This window comes from Channa argus, chromosome 1 (genome assembly GCF_033026475.1).
Source record: "Channa argus isolate prfri chromosome 1, Channa argus male v1.0, whole genome shotgun sequence".
NCBI classification, from domain to species: domain Eukaryota; kingdom Metazoa; phylum Chordata; class Actinopteri; order Anabantiformes; family Channidae; genus Channa; species Channa argus.
Genome location: NC_090197.1, coordinates 20,640,174 through 20,661,246, shown reverse-complemented (window position 1 = coordinate 20,661,246; position 21,073 = coordinate 20,640,174). Strand labels below are relative to the sequence as shown.

General features: G+C 40.3%; 1 protein-coding gene across 3 annotated transcripts in view; it reads right to left on the bottom strand.

Annotated features, from left to right (window-relative positions):
* The window catches only part of LOC137128169 (NHS-like protein 3), a 32,989-nt gene extending 15,538 nt beyond the window's left edge, over positions 1-17,451 (bottom strand). Inside the window, exons 1-2 of one of the 3 annotated variants that reach the window (XM_067505969.1) lie at positions 17,239-17,451; positions 16,285-16,675 (exon numbers count right to left, since the gene is read on the bottom strand). In XM_067505969.1, coding sequence (XP_067362070.1) covers positions 16,285-16,513 — 229 coding nt within the window. In that variant the 5' untranslated portion in view covers positions 16,514-16,675; positions 17,239-17,451. Of the gene's footprint in view, positions 1-8,560; positions 8,748-8,962; positions 8,979-16,284; positions 16,676-17,238 lie in introns of those variants that run through there. The other 2 variants (XM_067505977.1, XM_067505985.1) reach the window with 2 other exon arrangements.
* Positions 17,452-21,073: the final 3,622 nt, after the last annotated feature.

Genomic DNA, 21,073 nt, shown 5'->3' with positions numbered 1-21,073 from the left:
AGACTTTTATTTGAAGCTGATTGAAAAATGTCACCTGCTGCAATATAAATTCTCTTCAGGGAATAAGTTAAAGTTTGGGTTACGAAATGAGGTGCTGCAAACACACTTAAAGTCCATTAGAAACAGAGGGAACAGCTGGTAAAAGGGAAATGTCTTCCAAATGGTGAGTGGTCTTTTTTAATATGATTGATGGGTTAATAAGAGACCCACACTTCCCCTCTAAGCATAGGGTGAAAGTGACAAGTCCAACGCCCCATGTGTGATTTCTTTGTCAGGTTTAAAATCCCTCTATTGTAAAGTCAGAGGGTTCAGCTGGATGGTTTTACAAAGCAAATGCACATGTAAAGATGAATCTTTTAGAAATGTTTCATTATAGTGAGACATATTTTCAGTAAGCCAATATCAGTTCAAGGAACACTTTTATATTATGAGAAATTCAAATATTGGCCTTCTTGCAGAAAACAATATAATTATATTATTATGTCTGTTGTTACGTCTTAGGATCACTGTTTAACATGTTAGATCTCATCGGTTTCATTTCAACAAAAGTGTAAAAGCATTTGGTTTCAACTCTTTATCCTAATGCACTGTAACCGTCTCCTGGCTGTGGAGTTTACATTTAGTGAAAACATATTAGTGATGTCAGGTAAGTGTATTTTCAAAATGTTAGGCTTTTTCTGTAAACCACTTTCAGTTGGAGCGTTAAGATTCAGTTGTTTGTCTTTTTCCTCGAGAAGCAAAAGATTTCAGTTTGTTAAATGACTTTGCTTTCAAGGTCAGTGAGACCTGAGCTTAGACCTCAAAAGTAGCACTTAGTGAAATGAAGACATCTGTTTCACAGGAAAAACTTTGCTTCTCGTTTAGCAGCTGTTCAAACTGCTTGACCTTTTCTCAGTTGCAATAAAGATGCAAAAGTCAAATGCCAGAGTCTGATTTCTCCCATTAGTGTATTACATTGTATGTCTGTATCGGACTTCCCTTTATACCCAAATCTCATTAACATCATTTATGTGCCCATCTTCTCCTGGAAGTAAGACATTCAGATGTAGACTTTCTGTGAGACAGTCATCCATTGTTTTTTTCTGTACATGGACATTGTATTTATTAAATTAGTTTAATGACATGTGATTCAGCTCCTACTGTAACTAATGCAACACAGAGGACTGGATACAGAGGTTGTTAACAATAGAAAACAGTACATTCAGGAATAAGTGCTCCTGCTTTCACCACAGAAATATTGATGCATCGTTGTCAAAGAGGAGCAGAAATTAGTTGCAAAACATCTGCTCACATCCTAAGTGAGCCGTGACGTACAAGTAGACTTGACAACTTTGTTTTCATTTGACTGTTTGTCACCCAAATCATGCTGGACACATTAGGTCATTAGGCCCAAACAGATGCAGCCTGTTTTCAAGACTCACAACACATGTAACACACAAACACACACACACACACACACACACACACACACACACACACACACACACACACACACACACACACACACACACACACGGTGAAAGTATTAGTGTTAATCACCAATATAAGTGCTACAATGTGTGGATGCGAGTGAGTGAAAGATTTGCTGGGAATGAGCACTGTGCGTATGTGTTGGGTGTTAACTCATGCGTCTGCTTCCTGCCCCGAGAAAACAACGACTCGTTCTGCCAATCCTGAGTCTTCATTAGTGTCGCAGAAACACACTCTTCCTCAGTAAAATCCCATTAAGCACGGCCGGTGAACTAAGCCTCTCTTTCGTAAACAAGTCAAAACCATTTTGAATCTGCGTGAAAAGACGATAGTGTGTTTGAGTAAAACTGCAGCCAAATGATTAAGTACAAAAACAGAAAGAGACTGGCACTGGCTGGTCACCATCTGCTTGGAACAGGCTCCCTCCCCAATGTAACCTCATCACCCAAGGTGTCCAGACACCAATAAGATGACATTATTCAATTAAAGTTAATGACAGCTGGAGTAAACCAAAAAACATCAAAACAATGACTGACAGTATATATTTTTTTTGTCCTTTCGGCTTATCCCGTGAGTTCAGGGTCGCCACAGCGGATCATCGTCCACATGTTGATTTGGCACAGTTTTTACGCCGGATGCCCTTCCTGACGCAACCCTCCCTAATTTCATTAAATTACCAGGAACATGGACGGATTATGGGAAAATGGACCCTTGTGCACAGGCCCTGCTTCAGACTGAAAGAGTAACAAAACCAATACAAGCTGATACTTTGTTTGTTGTCATCTATCTACTGTTATTTTTGTCTATTTTCATTGCATTTAGCTGATACAGGGATTTTGTTTTTTGTCTTTTATTTGAGCTTTGTGACTATAAAATGGAAGAAGCTTTAAGAGGCTTCAGATAATGAAGCTACTCCAGGTTACAAAGTGACCGACATCTGTGACAACTGTGAGTAAGTTAAATTATTGTTAAAGTTAAAAAAAATTTTGGTCATGCTATCTGAAAATAGCTTTTTTTATAGTCCTTTTGGTGCATTTTTACTGATCTGTATTTGATGCTAGTTGCTCCACAGCTCTACATTTGCTTGACCACACCTAATCCGTTATTTCAGTTTTCTACAATCATTTCCTCTCCACCATTGCCAACTCTAGGGGGATTTTTTTGGGTTCTCTATAATTCCTCAAGATGACTCTGTTTGGTTTGGCACTATTTATTTATTTTGACACAACTTTCCTGATGCAACCCTCCCCAATTTCTACTAGGCTTGGGGCTGATGCCCAGAAACACTTTGACGTGTGTTTGGGAAGCGAATCTCCAACCCTATGGTTGGTAGGCAGCTAGCAACTGAGTCACTGCCGCCCTTTTTTTGCTTGGCACTATATACAGTATTTATCCAAGTGACTTGAATTAAATTTCGGGGAAATCAACATCTGTATGAGGCTAGAAAGCAAACATGTCCTATTCTTCTACCATATCTGCAAATACATCTAGAGTCATTTTATTGTTGAATTATGGAAAGATTATTAAATATATTTGTTCCAGTCCTGGTTTTATACCGTGGACAGGAGAACAGAAATTATTGCAGCTACCTAATAAGACTTATTTTGATCAGTGCCAGAAGAAAACTCTTAAATGCAAGCAGTAAAGCTACTTTTGATTACTAATTTTACCGATGTTTTGCTACTGTCACATGTTTCTAATTACAGACTTAACAATGTGAAGTCAGAAAATTAAGTCTAACATAACCAATAAAAGACAAATTTTTTTGTATCTTTGTATGCTTCAAATCAAAGTCATAATAATAACAACATAATAATGACATTCAAATAGCAGGGTCACATACAGGTGACTGTGTGTGTATGTGCTGTTTAATGGTATGGCCTGATGCTTTAATTCAATTTACATGTTGATGCAGGAAGCAGCTATAATGGGTTTCCAAGCATCAAACACTGACTCCTTTACCAAACTCAGACAGATTACTCTGATACAGAGGAGAGACAGGGTCGATCCCCGGCTCCTCCAAGCACATGTCTAAGTGTCCTTGAGCAAGACATTGAACCCCAATTTAGTTTCACCCATTGAGTACTGGACAGCTGCATAGCAGCTCCCCCATCGGTGTGACAATGGGTAAATGAGAAGCAGTGTAAAGCGCTTTGAGTGCCAATAGGTAGACAAAAGCGTTACATAAGTGCAGACCATTTACCATTTATTATTGATTTGAAGTTGTGTTTTTGCTCTCTGGTTAAGACAAGTCCAAAATCCAATCTCATTTAGTTTAGTTTAGTCTCCAACAACTGAAAAAGGAAACTTCAGGCTCTTTATCTGCTAAATGCTCTTCTATGTTCACCTGTTAATCATTAGCTTTATCTGTTGTTTGGGAGCATGCACTAGATTCTTTCCAAATTTAGTGAAAATTTTGTGAAACATTATGCTGAAAAACACTAAAGCGCTCAGTAGAGCTGCAGAGCCCGTTAAAACTTTTCTTTGGGCTGGTCCCTGCAAGCACCTCCTATGATGTTACACAGGTTACTTGATCTAGTGTTTATATGAAACTGTAGCACAGTTTTTAATTAATCAAAGTGTTATAATGAGCATTATTGCAATACATGGAGTGAATTGCTGCCTTCAGGTACACACTGTATAATTATTTAAAATAAGTAATGAGTTCTACACTGCTCACAGCCGTAACTGTAATAACAGGATTTCTTTCCCGATGGCAACTTAAGCTAAATATAGGTCAAGTCTTAAAAATGCAAACTTTTTCCATATGGACTTTCTTTTTGCAAGCATGAGAATTGCAAAATGGCTGAGGATTATTTAGAAGGAATTTTCCTCACTTTAAAATATTCTGGAGATGCCATCCAGGGGCTACAATTTTCTCATGCTGCATTTAGGACCAAAGTATGCAGACTAACCACAATTGCATGCTGCAAATAAACTCCTTTCATTTAAAAGGAAAAAACTAAAGCTAAGCTCCCCCTGCTAAAGGGCATGACAGGACAGGGTAGAGGAAGAAGGTAATGATCTCCTTCATCTCATGAGAAGACTGTGGGGACAGCTAACAGGTTGGAACATAATGTTAGAGGTGGAAAACTGACAATGACAATTAAAACAGACAAAACTGTACTGCCCTTGAGGTCTAGAGAAACCTAATGTCACAGGAAGGAGGGGAGGAGTGATGAATGACAGGGCTTTTTCATGGCTTCAAGACAGATAGTTGGAGAAGAAAGAGAAATGAAAAAAAGAATGAAGACAGATATTGGTTAAGAGAATAACGCCTTCATTCTTCCTATTGTTGTGGAATGAACAGTTGCCTCAAAGAGAGCAGAAAATAAACAGGTATTGCTCCCATGCATAAAAAGCAAAAGAGAGCAGCAGAGACAAACTGCCGGAGATCATGACAGATCAGGGCTGAAAGTTGAGATACGGCGATGTGTAGGAAGCATAGATGACACAAACGAAAAGTCACTCTTCATTCAACTGACTGTTGCCTAAGCTCTCTGCAGGGTGTCCACAACTTTGACAGTGGCACACAGTAAATGGGATCTTCAAAGGCGGGACCAAGAAGAGAGCCTCTTAGCCCCGCTTATAGAAATCAAAAGGCTTAGGAGAGCCTTAGCCAGCAAGATAATGGAATATGGAATATCCCCCCCTGCACAAGACAGTTGTAATGAAAATAGCAAGAAAATCTGCTGTCGGCCTTGTTCTTGCATTATAAACAGTCCTGTGCAATATGTTCCTGAGATTTGCTTCTCTTCCCATTACATTCGCTTAACTAAAGTCACCTTGTTTCCATTCCCTAATCAGTTTTCACTTTTTTCACCCCTCAATGCTTTATTGTTCCCTAATTCTCCATTTTTCAACAAAGCATTCAGTGTAAATCTCCCTGTGTCCATATTAAAAGGTTCCCATTGGAATGCTGGAGGATGGATAACAAGCCAACAATCCAAGGTCAAGGAGATAAGACCATGAAGGAGAGGAAGCAGAGGAGTGTGTTGAAAAGTTAAAGGAGGAAAAAAAGTCCATTGGAGGGGTGTGATTCCAATATGTTCAGGTCTACACTAGTTGTAAAGCAGAGACAGAGTGAGCCAGAATTTCCAGAGGTGAAAGCCAGCTGAGGTTCTCCATGCAGTTATAAAGAGGTAATAAGAAACATCTGTAGACATCTGTCAGCTTTTATCTGGGTTTGTGCGTGTGTGTATGTGTGCGTGTGTAGCTTTGCATCACTGACCACCTGTGGAAGGGGCAAAGGGAGTTCACATCACCGGATGAAAAGGCATCTTTGTGACTCAGCTGACAGACATCTGCCCTCTGCACAACATATTTTATCAGTGTGTGCAGACTTAAAAGTACTAATAGGAAGCCATTACATAGGATTTAGGATTTTCTTATATTTTAATAACCAAATGCAATATAATAACTGTAAGTTGCAGCCCTAACACTGTAGTAACTCATCTACAGCACCTCTATGTTTGTTCCTTCAAGATGGAGACAATCTGTCAACCATCACTTTGCATTCAGGATAACACCAAATCACAAGAGCTTGGATTAAAAAAAAACATTACTGACATATCAAGTTTTTATGTAGATCTCTGAAATGGAAACACCTATAAAATGGCCAGTGACGAAGCAAAAGCCACTGGAGTGTACAGGATGAAGAACCAAACATTCCTACAGCTGACCTTGACCAAAAACACTGAAAAAGCCAGGTATTCCATGTGGGATATCCAGCTGATTCCAAGACTGTTAAATGTTCCTCCGCAGCATACACAACCTCTCAGGTGTTGTGAAGGACACAGGTAGGGCTCTTTCTTGGTACATGGCCAATGCCACAGTTAGGACATATTTTAGGAGCAGCATAGTGAGGCTCTGGTCATTGAGTTCATCACCTGCATGTTTTATTGGCTCCCTACACCTTGGTGCTGTACTAGTGCTGCACTGAGAGCGTGTTCTGTGCAGGTTCAGCCTGTACTGTAGGTCTTGTTTACAACCTAAAGGAGTACTGCATCAAACGGGCACCCTTTTCCTTCTGCATGGAAAGAAGCAATTGAAACCACCCCATATAACAGGAAGAGAGTCTTGTTTCCAGACGAGAAGTGCGTTTTTGGGTGCTGGATGGTTGCCCATGCATAAGGAAATTGACTGGAATGTAGGAATGCATTCACTACCCAAGTTTTTGAATAAACTCCCCATGAATGAGGTGGTGAACTCAGGAGAACAAAAGATGACGAGCGCACACACCCACAAAGACGTCGACCACCCTGAGAGAAAATGAGAACAAGATGTGTTTGTATGGTCCCACAGTTATTTGTACTAAGAGAATAGTCCATCGTTTCTGTAGACACACACACACACACACACACACACACACACACACACACACACACACACACACACACACACACACACACACACACACACACACACACACACACACACACACACACAAACACACACATCCACACACACACAATAATTTGATGAGAGAGGCTCCTGCCAAGTCTTACTGACAGTCATTAACACACAGGGTTCAGCAGTGTCAGCTGTTTCCATGTAGCATTAGACACCGATATTAGCCATGTTAGTGGAGCCCGAACATTTTTTCTGATTTATTATGTTGAATTTGTCTCATTTTTGTGCTTTACAAAAGCTAAAGTTCATAATTCATTTTATCTAAGGGCAAATGCAAATTGTAATACACTAACTGCAACTAGTAACATTCATTGTACAAACGTTTTTAACAAATCTCATAGCTTTTTAGCGGGAAGTAGGGAGACAGGCTGAAATTATCTAACAGTAGTAAAAAAATAATCCTAAGGCAACACCTAAGAGAAAGAAAACTTCCACAACAGACTCGCCAAAGACAAATCTCATTGGGACGACATTGTATGACAATCTATCAGTGTGAGCTAATGTTAAACCTGTTTGTCCGGTGGATTTTGGGACTGTTGATAGAGACAAGTACAGGGATTGTGGTGTGGCCATTGTGGTGAGCAACAGCTCACAGAGTCATAAAATATTAGCCACTCTCATAACACACACAAACACACACACACACAACGAGTACATATGTAGATATTATATATGTATACAGTGAGAAAGTATTAAATTCCTTAAATCAGTACTTTGGCAGATGTTTTACACCCTTAGCACCAATTACAGCTTCAAATTGTAAATGGTCTGCGCTGTTGTCTACATATTGGCACTCAAAGCAATTTACACTGCTTCTCATTCACCTATTCACACACTGATAGGGGAGCTGCTATGCAGCTGGCCAACACTCAGTGTCTTGTTCAGTGTTCAGTGTCTTGCTCAAGGACACTTCGGCATGTGACTGAAGGAGCCGGGGATTAAACCAACAACAGTGGATAAAAAACCTTAAAAGTTGAATATTCCCACCCTTGTTTTTTACTTCATACACTCAGATTCATGTAGGGCCCTAAATGTCAAACATGGACGTATGTGATTTTTTTTCCCCCCAGCGATCAATTCATCCATCATTGCCTACTGTGACAATGCCATTTAGTGAGCAATGTTCAGCTAGAAATTTGTTGCACAGACCTTCGGTATATATCTGAAAACATTACAGAGATTCCCTGTGCTCTCAGACCTTTGGACTTCATGTCCTGTAATCTATATTTTATAAGTCCTCTCCAGTCAAGTTGTAGATCATTCTCACTAATTCAGTTTGATAATAACACCAGGCACAGTAGCAATTGATTACGTGTAATGTTAAATCTACATCAGAAAGTGCAAAAAGGGAAGGGACCTGAATATGTTTTGAAGCCAAATAGTGGGAAATTAGTGGGTGAAACAAATCACTCGGACACACACACACACACACCATTTCTGCATACTTGTGCAATAGACAGGAAGCCTTAGAGCTGACTAGGCTAAAGTCAGCATGGGAATATTGTCACTCTGCATCTATAAAGCTTACTCTTATTCTATGAACACACATGGCACGCACATGCACATGCACACACACACACACACACAAAGTCCTTATAAGTCACAGAAGTGCCACTGAAGTGTTTACATTCCCTATAGCCCGCCATAAACACACCCCATTCATCCTACTTTCTCTTACCTGTTTTCAGATTGTCTGGAAGTCCCAAAAGCCACAAGCCTTTTGATTTTTCCTGGCTGGAGTTCAGGGATGGGGATGGGGGTGCAGAGATTTTTTTCTCTGTATGGACCTTCTTCTTCTTTTGGAAACTGTTCCCCATTCTGGGGCAGTCCTGAAGCCCCTAAACAGGGTTTATCATCTTATCATCCTGTAAAAAAATCTGTTATTCCTGTGCTTGAGTCCTTTGCTTTCCAGCATTAAAACACACCCTGAGTCAAAGGCAATATTGCACTTCTGGATCCCTGAGGTCAAATCATTCCTACTGTTTCAGTCCCATTACCACAGTAAGGTGCAGTTTGTGCTGAAGTCCCTCTGACACCATTCTAAAACTACAAATTCCCTTTAGCTCCAGTTCTTACTCACATACAGATCCAGAATGCGAAAAATGCATCATAAGCACTCCAATCCTTCGACAAGACACAATTCTGAACGTCCAGCTGCTGAAGCAACACTGACAAGCTCACCACCAAGTGTGCGTGTGATTGTGTGTGTGCAAGTGCCCCTCCCACTCTCTGCCTCTTTGATCGCTGTGCTCGCAAGCTGAACATTTTCAGGGTTGGAGAGTGGTAAAAAAATACAAACATGCAGTTGTACACACACACACACACACACACACACACACACGCACAGACACACGCACACACACACACAGAGCAAAGCAGTATATTTGTGTTTATGTATAGGAATAGGAATAAAATGATGAAATGAATACTGAGACAAGAACAGAAACTAAAAACAGTGGAGAGATGCTCAATAATTCAAGTGTTCTTCACAGGTGCTGCTCTGCTGTCTGGCACCTTTTGAAATTCTCTATGGCATGAACATATGATCGCATGAATCAGTAAAAACCTTAAAAAAAATACACAATACATGTCAAGCACGTGGGCAGACAGATCAAAGCTTATTTTGAGATGGGAACATTGCAGCTATGCTTAGAAGGAAATACAGATGCTGAGCCACATGGGTGAGGTGAGGGGGGATTCCAGAGGGGCAAGACTGCTCATCATATTGAACAGAGCACAGTAATGTGAGACAATATTCTACAACCACGATGAAGAAAAATTGCCAAAAACCCTAAACATTTATTGTAACTCATTCTCTTCTTCATTCTGAATTCTCTGTGTCTCTCTGCCTTCTGCTATCTACTTCTATCTCTAATAATAAACATACAATACTGGTGTTGGAAAGTCCCTGATTACCTTGGTGACTTAACAGGGTTTGCCCCACACCAAAGACACTGAGAGCTTTGCTGTTTATCAAAGTGTCACCACTCCCAGAGCTTGTGGATCGATAGTAACTATCCAGAATGAGGTCAGAGGGAGACACATGGAGGATGGGGAATGAGAGAAACACCAGAAAACAAAATGGAGGAAAAGGAAAGGGAGAGATGATGAGGAGCAAGAAAATGAAATCACACCCTCCTTGTCATGGTCACCCTGATCACATTTCCTCCCACCCCTCCATCCCCTATCCCTCTGATGTGACGGAGAGAACTGCTGGAAGATAAAAAGCCTGCAATAAAGAGCAGATTTACTGACTGAAGTGTGGAACAGCTTGGGAAAGAATTTACAATCACTGTTTTTTCTAGTAGAGAGATTGAGTTGGTGTCTTAAGAGGAGGAGGGGTTACTGGTAATTATGAAATATGAACAGAAAAGCTCACAGTGACAGCACGTGTAGATGTGAAGATATGAAACAGTTCAAGCTTCCAAGTGCAACGTGTAAAATGATCTGCAATGAAATGGTCAGATAGAGATGATGCTTCTTAATGCAGCCCCACTACAACCACACCCAATACATTTGTGCTGGAAGAGTACTCAGAGCATCTCATCTCATCTCTACAGCTATGTGAGAGTGCACTCACTGTGTACGTCTCTATGTGTGTTTCTCTGCCTTCGCTTATGATGTGCCAAATATGCCCTAGATACATGTAAATACGGAGAGTGATCAAAGTATGTGTCATTGTCAAAGGAGATTTTAAGATTTGTCAGCTCCAGAGAACTGAGGAGGACGAGGGACTCTCTCTGGACGTGTGAGCATGCATGCATACAAAAAAGTTATATAGAGGATCTGTTTTGTCAGGTAAACTCAGGGTGACCAACACCAAGACTGTAACATCAGTCTTTTCGTTATTATTATTATTTTTTTACATTTTGTAAAGCACCTTTTGAGTTTATCTGTGCTAAAAGGTGCTATATACATACATTTTACTTACTAACTTATTTACTATCATCATCACCAACTATAAGGAAATTTACTTTTCTAAGTGGTTTTGTGTGTAATTTTATTGATGCATGTACAGTATGTACCAGACATCACCTGGGTCTGACAACAGTGACATAAATTAAGACATACTAGCCACCTACTAGCAGGAAACGAAGATCCAGATGAAATGCCAATGTGTGGCATCTACAGGCAAGGAAAAAACGGCAGTCCAAGAAAGAACGAAAATAAAATATATGTTCATTATAAACTTGTTGTTTAATAGCAGAATGGCTGGGTGACTGTTTCTCCAGACTTAACATATATTGTCTGATTGTAAAAATCGAATGTATAGAAAGAGATACAGACAGTTGCAAGGCAACAAGCTGAATTGTATATTATTATCCCATAACATTGAATTAGTAAATGATTGTGTTCTTTTTTAGCCATAAGGGCATAAGTGTTGATGTCAAAACAGCAGCTATAAAACAAGATTGTACAATCTTAATCTGCTACTACTTTTCATAGTTGTTTCAGCTCCTTTTTTTCCTTTCGGCTTACCCCGTGAGTTCTATGAGTCGCCACAGTAGATCATTGTCCGCATGTTGATTTGGCACAGTTTTTACGCTGGATGCCCTTCCTGATGCAACCTTCCCCAATTTCTACCGGGCTTGGACCGGCACTGCACAGCTGGGGATGGGAATGGGCTGTTAGGGGTTCAGTGACACTTCGATATGTAGCAGCTCCTCATGTGAGGTTTTATCGTTTTCATTGTCATATATGATTCTAAATCAAACCTCTTTGGGCTTTTGCACTGCTGGTTATACAGAACAAGATGCACTCTGGGAACCTGGGTGGGGCATTTCCTTCCTGCTTCAATTGGTGGTGGATGTCATAAGTATAACTTGGCTAAGAATTGCACAATTGTTATGAAGAATCTACAGCCTGTTAAAAATGGTTAGGTATGTTAAGTATTATAAATGTGACTTTACTCAAGACAGAAAAAAAATCCTGAGTTGCTTTGTCATTTTTTCACTCTACTCTGCATAAAAAAAGAGAGACTATAGCAGCTGTATCAGGTAAACAGTGTTCAACAGGTGTATCTATTGCAACATGTTACATAACCAGAGACCCCGCCCCCTCCCCAAGACCTCCCACCCACCGACATAGCACACACACAGTCTTCAGGGGTAAATCAGTTGTATATCCCTGTGTATACAGACTCAAACCCCCTCAGTCCCACACTGATGTCTTCCAGCTGCTTCCTCACCACATCAAACACACTCCATGTCCTATAAAACAACCCATTAGCTCGTATTCCATATACAGATCCTCAGGGAAAAAAGCTTTGAATGTTGATAGCAAGTCTTTTTAGTTACATTTGTACGTACATGTAAATCTACCTGTGTGTTATTGGCAGGAAGCATGTGTGCAATACATAATCTAAATACTGTATAATGCTTAATTTTTTAGTTGATGCATTATAAAAAAATATGATAAAGCTAAACAGGACAGTAAATATATAAAGTGATTTTTCCCTAAGTTTAACAAATGTGTCTGTACTGTAGATAGTGAAATACAATTTAGTTAATCCTAAAATATAAACTTTACTCTTTATTACTTTCCTTTCTTATTCTACTGCTGCAGCATATCTCTGCCTGTTTCTTTATAATATGTCTTCACATTAAACACAATCTGAAAGGCAAATAATGTCTCACATCCAACATCGCAGTAAGACCCTGTTGTTCCCTTGCAGTATTGCTGCCCCAGCAACCTAAACCTCACAATGCCGTCGCTGGGGAGACGTTTACCTCAACAGTGGCTTTAGGTCTGTGGTGATGGATGAGAGTTGGCGGTATCTGCTTACCCCGGTAAAATTACCTCTGTCATCAAAGTGTGTGTGTGTATGTGTGTGTGTAAGTGGTGACTGATGTTTGCAGGGGACATTGTGTGGTTATCACACTCCTCCCTCTCTTTCGCAGGCCTTTCTTTGCTCCACACCCCCTTTGTTCATCCTGTCAAAGTGTATTAAAGTAGCCCTGAGTTGTGGCCTGTAATACACCTAAGACTGTATACGACGTTCTCTGTGTAATAAGATGTTTGCTCTTCAATTACTCTGCCAGGTCTGTAATCTGCATCATAGTTAGTGAATCTACACACCCAGACTGTGTTTTGTGATGTGGCAGCCACACACAAACCCATGCAGATAGAGAAAATCAAGCAAAGAATGGGATCAATTACAAACAGACAAGGTCTGCATTTGAGGCACATTATAAAGCTTCCTCATATAGACACATTTCACATATGTAGAAAACAATAACCACACACACTGGCTGCACGTGAAATCCCAGGGATGGCACAAAATGAACTCACTGCACAAAGCTAGAAAGCATAGCAGGTAGGTGCTGTAGCTCTATAGGCCCTTGTATGTGTATGTGTGTGTGTTTGTGTGTCTCTCTGTGTATGAGTAGGTGACGTAATCAGTGCTGCTGCTGGGTTGGCACCGCCCTAAGCTGAGCAATATGCTGCTGACACAAACACAGAGATACCCTCTGATACAGGGGTGCACTCGGTCACACACCCTCACACACACACCAGATGTCTACACACAACCATAAACACAGTAATGAGTAGTAAAGACAAACACACGCCCACGGTGACGCTGAACAGAGGGTGTTAACCAATCTGAGAAGAAAAATGTAAAACAGTAATATGTGCTAATGAATAGGCAAAAACTTGAGACCGAGATACATGTTTGTGTGTGAGAGTGTGTGTCCAAGTGCTGAGAAGTTGCTCTAATTAAAAAAGCATTGAGAATGTGCTCCCTGAGAGTCCTCTCAAGGCTCAATGGTGCTTTGTGACTCGTTGTAATCTCTCCTCTCTATCGCATAACTCTAGGCCCAATTTGGCATCCAGGCTGCTACACATACACACCCGTTAATAGACGTTAACACACACACACACACACACACACACACACACACACACAAAAATGCTCTCAGGAATTCAGCACATCAAAGAACGTGTTTTTATAGAAGAGGAATCTCTGTAAAATATGGCTGGCAGTCAGTGCAGTGCTGTGGAGCTCTGGATCATGGACAAGCAGATCGTAGCCAGTCATGCAGGGATGACACAGCCAATGTAAACTCACCATCAAAGAAGTTTTCCAGTAAGAGCTGCACGTAAGTAAGCCAGAAGGGCACAACACAAAGATGTGCCTCTGCCTGTGGTAACAGTATACAACGTGGGTCTGAAAACCAATAGTAGACCAAACCAAAGCAGTATTATTATATGAATCTTGAAAATTAGACATGCAAAAGTATGAGGATTACAAGTTTACATGTTCAAGTGTCTGGAGAAGTGTGTCCCAGGCCATACACCTCCCATATTAACAGAAGATCACCAACCTCCAGTCAATGATTCATAGGAGCATTTTGAATATTGTGGGAATTAAGAAGAGATTAAACTCATTCTCCATAGAAAACAACGTGGATATTTATGATAATTAGCAGTCACTTAGACACGATTGACTGTCTTAAAAATCTTACAAATCACAAAATTACTGAGACAACAAACCAAAACATGGTTCCCACAAATTCAGAACATCAGCCTTCGGGCAACATCCTCTACTGGGGAATTATTAGCCCTACTTCTATTTAAATTTTGGTTTTAAATGGAGTCACTATCTGTCACTGATCTAGGATTGATAGTTCTCAATAGGCCCTATAAAACCTCACTGTTGCGCAGAATAAGGAATCATGGAAGTCCCCTTAAGATGGAACAAACACCACAGCGGAAATTGGCCAAAAAAAGTCAGAAAGACTGCGAATCTGCCTTTTTACGAGTGGTTCATCAGTTACACACACAAATACAATGACATAAGAGAAAGGGAGGGGTTTAGAGGTGAAACAAAAACAGGAAAGAGGGGCTGTGGGTAATCTCTGTGCTGCCGATGAAACAAACGCATCAGTAAACAGAGGAGGGGATAAGACCCCTGGGTCAGTTGAATGTTTGTGTGTCTCTATTTTCTGGTTATAAATGTACAGATTGATGTCGGAACCATAACAAAACCTTTCGTAACTTTAAATCTAATTCTAAAAGTCAACGCACGAGTCTGTAAAACATCACGGTCATTCAGTCTGTAACTGTATAGTTTAAACAGGACAGAATAATACATCAGAAATGCCAAAAAGCAAAGTGTGGCTTTAACTTCTGATCCTAAACTGACTTGAACAAAGTATATTTATTCTGGTAGACCTTTTACATCCTGCCTCTTGGAAACAGAAACTTCTTTCATTGATTCACTGATTAAAATCATGTTAACATAAAACAATAACCATTTACTTACTAGTTACCATATACTGAGCATTGCTAGCATGAGACTCTACTCTGCTGTGCTCAGCCCTTCCTCTCCCTGCTCCACTATGCTGTTCTACCGTCTGCTACTCTTCATCACGCTCTGCAAAGTGCTTCAAGTATTATTATCAAGTATTAATTATATTAGTTAAATTACAATACATAAAAATGTTGTGAAACTCACTAATAAGGAAAAAAATCTCAAAAAAATTCTCAAATTGATAGAAGGGCAAACCTTGCTCAAAAACATCTTTAAGTTAATATCTCTGGCTCAACTAGTTCTGTTTTGTGAGGCTGACCAGAGTCACAGCTACGCCCCACAATAAGATAAGATTTGGAGCATATTTATACAAAAAATAATCAAAAACAAAGTAACATATGATTGTTTTAAAGTTATTTAAATTTTTGTTTCTACTTTACTTGCAGACTGTTTTACAGCCACTTGTGGGCAGTGCAGCAACCTGTTACCATGACACCTACATACAGTCCAAATAGAATTACACATCACACAAAGTAATTTGAAAAGCTTGTAATGTAAAAATATAGAGTAATGCAGGTTTAATGATATAAAAAAAATTGCTGTGTGTAATTTGATTTACAATTAAAATATGGTTTTGAGTTCTCTTCTCTGAGACATGTTTTTTTTATTGAGCTTTATCAATTTAACAGCTTTCAGCTTGTCACTTCAGGGGTCACCACAGCTGAACACGTTTCACACACTGCTTTGGCATGAGGTTTTACACCGGACACCCTTCCTGCTGCAACCCTCCCATTTTTCCCATTGGTGGCTGGGCGAAGCCACACCTGGTGGGGTGGGATGCCTGCCCTTGGCCTTCTGCATCCCAAAACACCAGTCTCCCCTTTTTTTATTGAGCTTTATAATATTCTAAACCTTTCCTGTTATTACCAATATAATACCATTTTGTAAGCTTATGCTTTAATTAGGCTTTAAGGGTCAAAGAATGTGCAAAAGCCTTGCAATCGTAAGTGTCTTCTAATTGCTTTACAGTAATATTTTAGTGATTTAGGAGCTAACCTCTTATCTGTGTTTCCTGGATGGATCAAATGATCGGGTATACACATACAACATTTACAGGTGTTGCAAGTGTAAGGATATGATCAACTCACGTTTTGTAGGATCATGGTTCTGAAGTCCTGACTTGGCATCTGTCACATTAGTTTGGTTTGATGTATTGGCAACACTCTTTTTCCTCCGGCTTCCCTTTAACCAGCTTAAAGCCTGTCCCAGAGAGCTTCCCGGCTTCCTCTGCCCACGTTGAGCCCTCGCCTCCCGTGCTAGGATTTCAGTAATGTCCCTTGGCACTAGGTCACCTGTAGACCTCCTCCGGGACATCATGGAGGTTGGTCCTGGAAGCTGAGACCTGGTATTTCCGCCTGTGTCAGTGTGTTCTATTGAAAATAGGTCACAGACTCTGAAATCTCTCCTTTTTGCAAGGTCTGATGATGGCCTTTCTTTAGGTTTCTATTTGGCCTATGTGCTTTTCCTGCCTGTCAGCACCTGGGACAACAGTGAGATCAGCAGGATGAGTGAAGTGGAAAAAGAGAAAGAAGAGAATGTAAGATGAAGAAGATTAGACTAAATTAGAATAGTGAGATTAACTCATATAGCATTATTAAAAATTAAGAAATAAAATAGCAAACATGAAAGCAGATAATAAAATTTACCAGTATGACTGTTAACAATGTATTCCCACATTGTACTACCAAAGCTTTCCCTTTACTCATCTGCCCCTACTCTCCCTTTTTTCTACTTTTTATTCTCTAACTTTTGTGGATGTAGAGAAGCCCCTGGGAGGAGAGCGCGATCTCTGCTGCGTGTATGTGTGTGCGCTTGTGTGTGACATGTGGTTCACATCAGCAGAAAAGTATGTATGGGTGAGTTAGAAAAGAGAAAGAAGCCTAACTCCATAAAAAGCAGTGGAAATACTTTAATTGCACACTTTTCACTAAGCAATAATAGACATGCAATAAACGCAGATGAACACACACACGTGTAATTCCACCAAAATCAATGCAAAATGTGCGCTGTAAAATGGTGAAACATAACGATATTCAACTTACTGAGTGAGCGTGCTGTCCTCTCCTCCACTCCCCTCTTTTCTCTCAGCTTGAGAACAGCCTCGTGAAGCGTGTGTGTGTGTGTGTGTGTGTGTGTGTATGTGTGTTTAGCTGAGTGAATGAAGCTCCATGCTCTCTGCGCATTCAGTCCCTCCCTCTGTATGAGAGACAGCCTCTCCTCCCACAGTGCTGTCAGGAGTTAGCCACCACCATTCCAGTTCCTTCCCGGCTGGGATTTAACATTTATGCTTCAGTGTTAAGTTGCACTCATCATTAGGAGTTTCCTATCATGTTGTTGTTCTTCCTTTTGTCTTTGGTCCTAGCCTTAACTCTGGGGATCAGGTGCACCCATACCAGTCTCGATCAGGAAGGGATCCCCTGTGCCCAGAGCTATCAGGGCAGCTGGGATCAGTGTGTACAGAAATCCCTTAGCAACCCTTGTGTTATGTTTGTGTAGCTACAGGGGATAATTTGCAATCTGGATTTAATTTAGTAAAAAGGAAATATGACGACAAAACTTCAAAACAGTCAAGTGTTTGAACACAACATGGTAAATGTTAGGAGGTTCTGCTGTTTTTCTGGGAGTGGATATTTCCTGTCATGGTGCAGCCAGGTGGAAACCTGATACCCCCTGTTAAACATGACACACACAAAAAAACACGTACACACACACACACAATTACTGCAGATAGACAGGTAGGGCAGGTCACAAGTGGATAGTTATCTTAAAATCTTGTCCAGTTGTAGTCGCACTCAACACGAAAGCACTAAATTCTGAAGCCATTTTCAAGACGAGGATGAGACAAGCTGACATCACTGTGTGGGTAGGTGGTGGTAGTCAGAAATGGGTGGAATGCTCATGTGGATGTGTCTTGAGACTGGCTCAGCTGGGATGAATGTAGAGGAGACCCACTGGGGTCAGTGCATGGACCATAAAAAAAAAAGCCAGGATTTTAGTTTTGATAACTACAATAAAATACCTGGCAAACAATTACTTAAGGAGACTTTTTTAACCATAAAACTCAAAAATATTTTCTCCACCCTTTGCACAATCATATCTACAAGATCTGCCACAGCTCCACTCAGTGAGCTCTGCACCGCTACCTTCATTCAGCACATGAGATGAGGCAGCCAAATTACCTGTCTGCTGGGATTCTTAGGCTAATTCTGGTGACCTAAGAATATCAATGTCAATCAGTGTTACAGAAAAAGTTTAACATATTTGCTTGTACCCATTTACTGCAGCTTTAATGGCCTTCATCTCTCAAGTAGGTCTCAATCATATACCATCAGCTCAAGTCAGCAGCCTTCTGCTATACAGTATCTAAGAAGCAAACATAATGGAGAATAAAGGATTAACTTCTGACTGAATAAATATAAATGAAGGGATTTTGCTGTTGCCAAATCTTTCTGTCCTTCCCAGCATACAGACCTATAAATGTAAAGTGTTTAATGATGTCTCTGTGTGTGATGAGGTTTGTGTGTGTATGTGTGTTTTTGTGTGTGTGTATGAGAGGCAGGGGAAACCATACTGTATGAGCGTAGTGATGCATTGGAAGGGGTTAAAATGAGTCATAGTTTTGTTCACTCAAGCTCACAGATTGAAATGTTTTAAAGTTACCATGGCAATGCAATGGAAAACAACCACCCTGCGTATGTCTGTGAGGGAGCACCAGAGTGTCCGTGAAAATGCATGAGCTGAATAAGAGGTACAAAACCATCACCGCTAGAACAGTGTGAGCTCACTGTGTTTCTTATGTTTGTGTCTGTCGCCTTTTATAGTTCAACTGTTGTGGCTGCATTTGTTGACTATTTTTACATGCACACTCATGCTTTTCCCAGCATCCCTGCTAAAGAAAAGATGACACAGAATTTGAATTCTTACATCTCAAAAGTGTCAAATATCAAACTACAAACTCAAGGGGATCATTACTGTCATTAAGATTAATCTTCTGAATGTCTACAAATATATTCAGAACCCATCCAATCCAAAGTGATGGACTGGACTCCACAATGTGTCAATAATGTAATTTCCTGTTATAAAAATAGATTGGTTTCCATCATGCAATCACTAAACACTGCTAAAGAGAGTTTTAAAGTATTGAGACTTTGCAGTCAGACAGCACCATAAACAGTCAGCACCAAAACAGTAACGGCAGCTACGTGAACTTTTTGCCGATGACGTGTGTGTATTTACAAGTGACTGTGTTAAATGTGACTGAAAGGAGGCTGCAGACAGGAAATCCATACTGCCGGTCAGGATAAGCTCAGCACTCTCTGACCAGCATTATCATTCCTGACCTGCCTTTGTCCTGCGACAGACACATTCTTTCTGCACCGACTGCTTCTCTCAAACACCAAAAACAGGCCTAAAATTTTATTCCATGTAATGTTTGAGCATGTTTGTCCGCTGTTAATGCATTTCTAAGAACCAATGAGTAATCCAATGCAACAGAAACAAAAGAAACTCTCCAAAATTACATTCCAAAGATGACTATTTATAACATAAACCAACTGAGAGGATGGGAGGGGTGAAAAGGGACTAGAGACCGAAAGAAAAATGAGGACGGAGAGAGAATCATGGTTTCAAAAGAGGAGAGAGAGACGTTCCAGGTTGATACTCAGCTGTGAAACACACAGAGGGGATTCCTCTGTGCAACAGAGACATCTTTGTCTTGCCATCCTACAACTAGAATAGATGATACAGTGTGTTGGCCTTGAGTTCTGGTTGAAAAAGGCGCCTGGCAAGAGGAATTAGCAAAGTATAAACCACAGTAATTCAAACGTAAAGAGGTTCGAAGGAAAGAGAAAAATAAAGATTTAAAACTCCAGACATATGATGAAGCCACTCACTGTCCTTAGTACCTATGACCTGCTTTAGAAAGACATTAATGGACGTCTCCATGTCCCTGCCTTTCTTGCAAAATGGAGAAAGTAGAAGATTGACTCTGTTAAGTTGGTTAGGTGAGATGATGAGGAGAGGAAAGAGGCAATGGTAGTTAAAATGAAGCTAGAGACTTGATTGTTATGTTTTATGTTATATGGTGCCTTTGGGGAACAATCTTGCCCAACAGTTAAACGCTGAATGACGGTCATTTCCTTCGTAGCTTCTACCATAAAACAAACTAGTATCCTTGAACTGTCTTTCATCCCTAAAGACAGGTGTGCAACTTTCATAACATAACACATGCACAAAGTCAAAAATATGCAAATATGCACTGACATATTACCGAACTGTAATCACACCCTAGATCAGTGCTACTACCTGTACTCTTAAGTTGAGGAAGAGCTATGTGGGACGTCCATTTTCGGGTAACACTGTCATAGATCAGCTTTGTGACCGCTAAGCCGTTCATCAACTTTTATTGCTCTGTCTGTGTTTCCCTTTGCTTGGGCAGGTTGAAGCAGGCCTGTTGATCGTTCCTCAGCTTTAGATTAATATGACCCTTCCTGGACAATGTTAAAAATGGTCCTTGACAAACTACACCGCTCCATGTATTTTTACTGAAAGATGAAATAATAAAACGCAGTCAAAACAAATATTCACAGCCTTGTGTGTTCGATGTTTAGAGTGAAGCTGTCTTCACAATGGACAGTCAAGTACGTCTCGGAGCCAAAACACACTTAGTGCAGACACATCTGGCTAGTAATTCATGCACACAAAACATACCCACACAGATTTATTGATACTGTTTGCTCAACTAAAAACCACACAAAGATATTTGGAAATAAGTGTCGGAATTAGTTGCTGGAGAGGATTTTCTTTGTTTTGCTTCTTGTAGAACTGCAGGCCTTTAATTGTTTAAATGTTCTTTTAGCTACACAATCCTTTCCACAT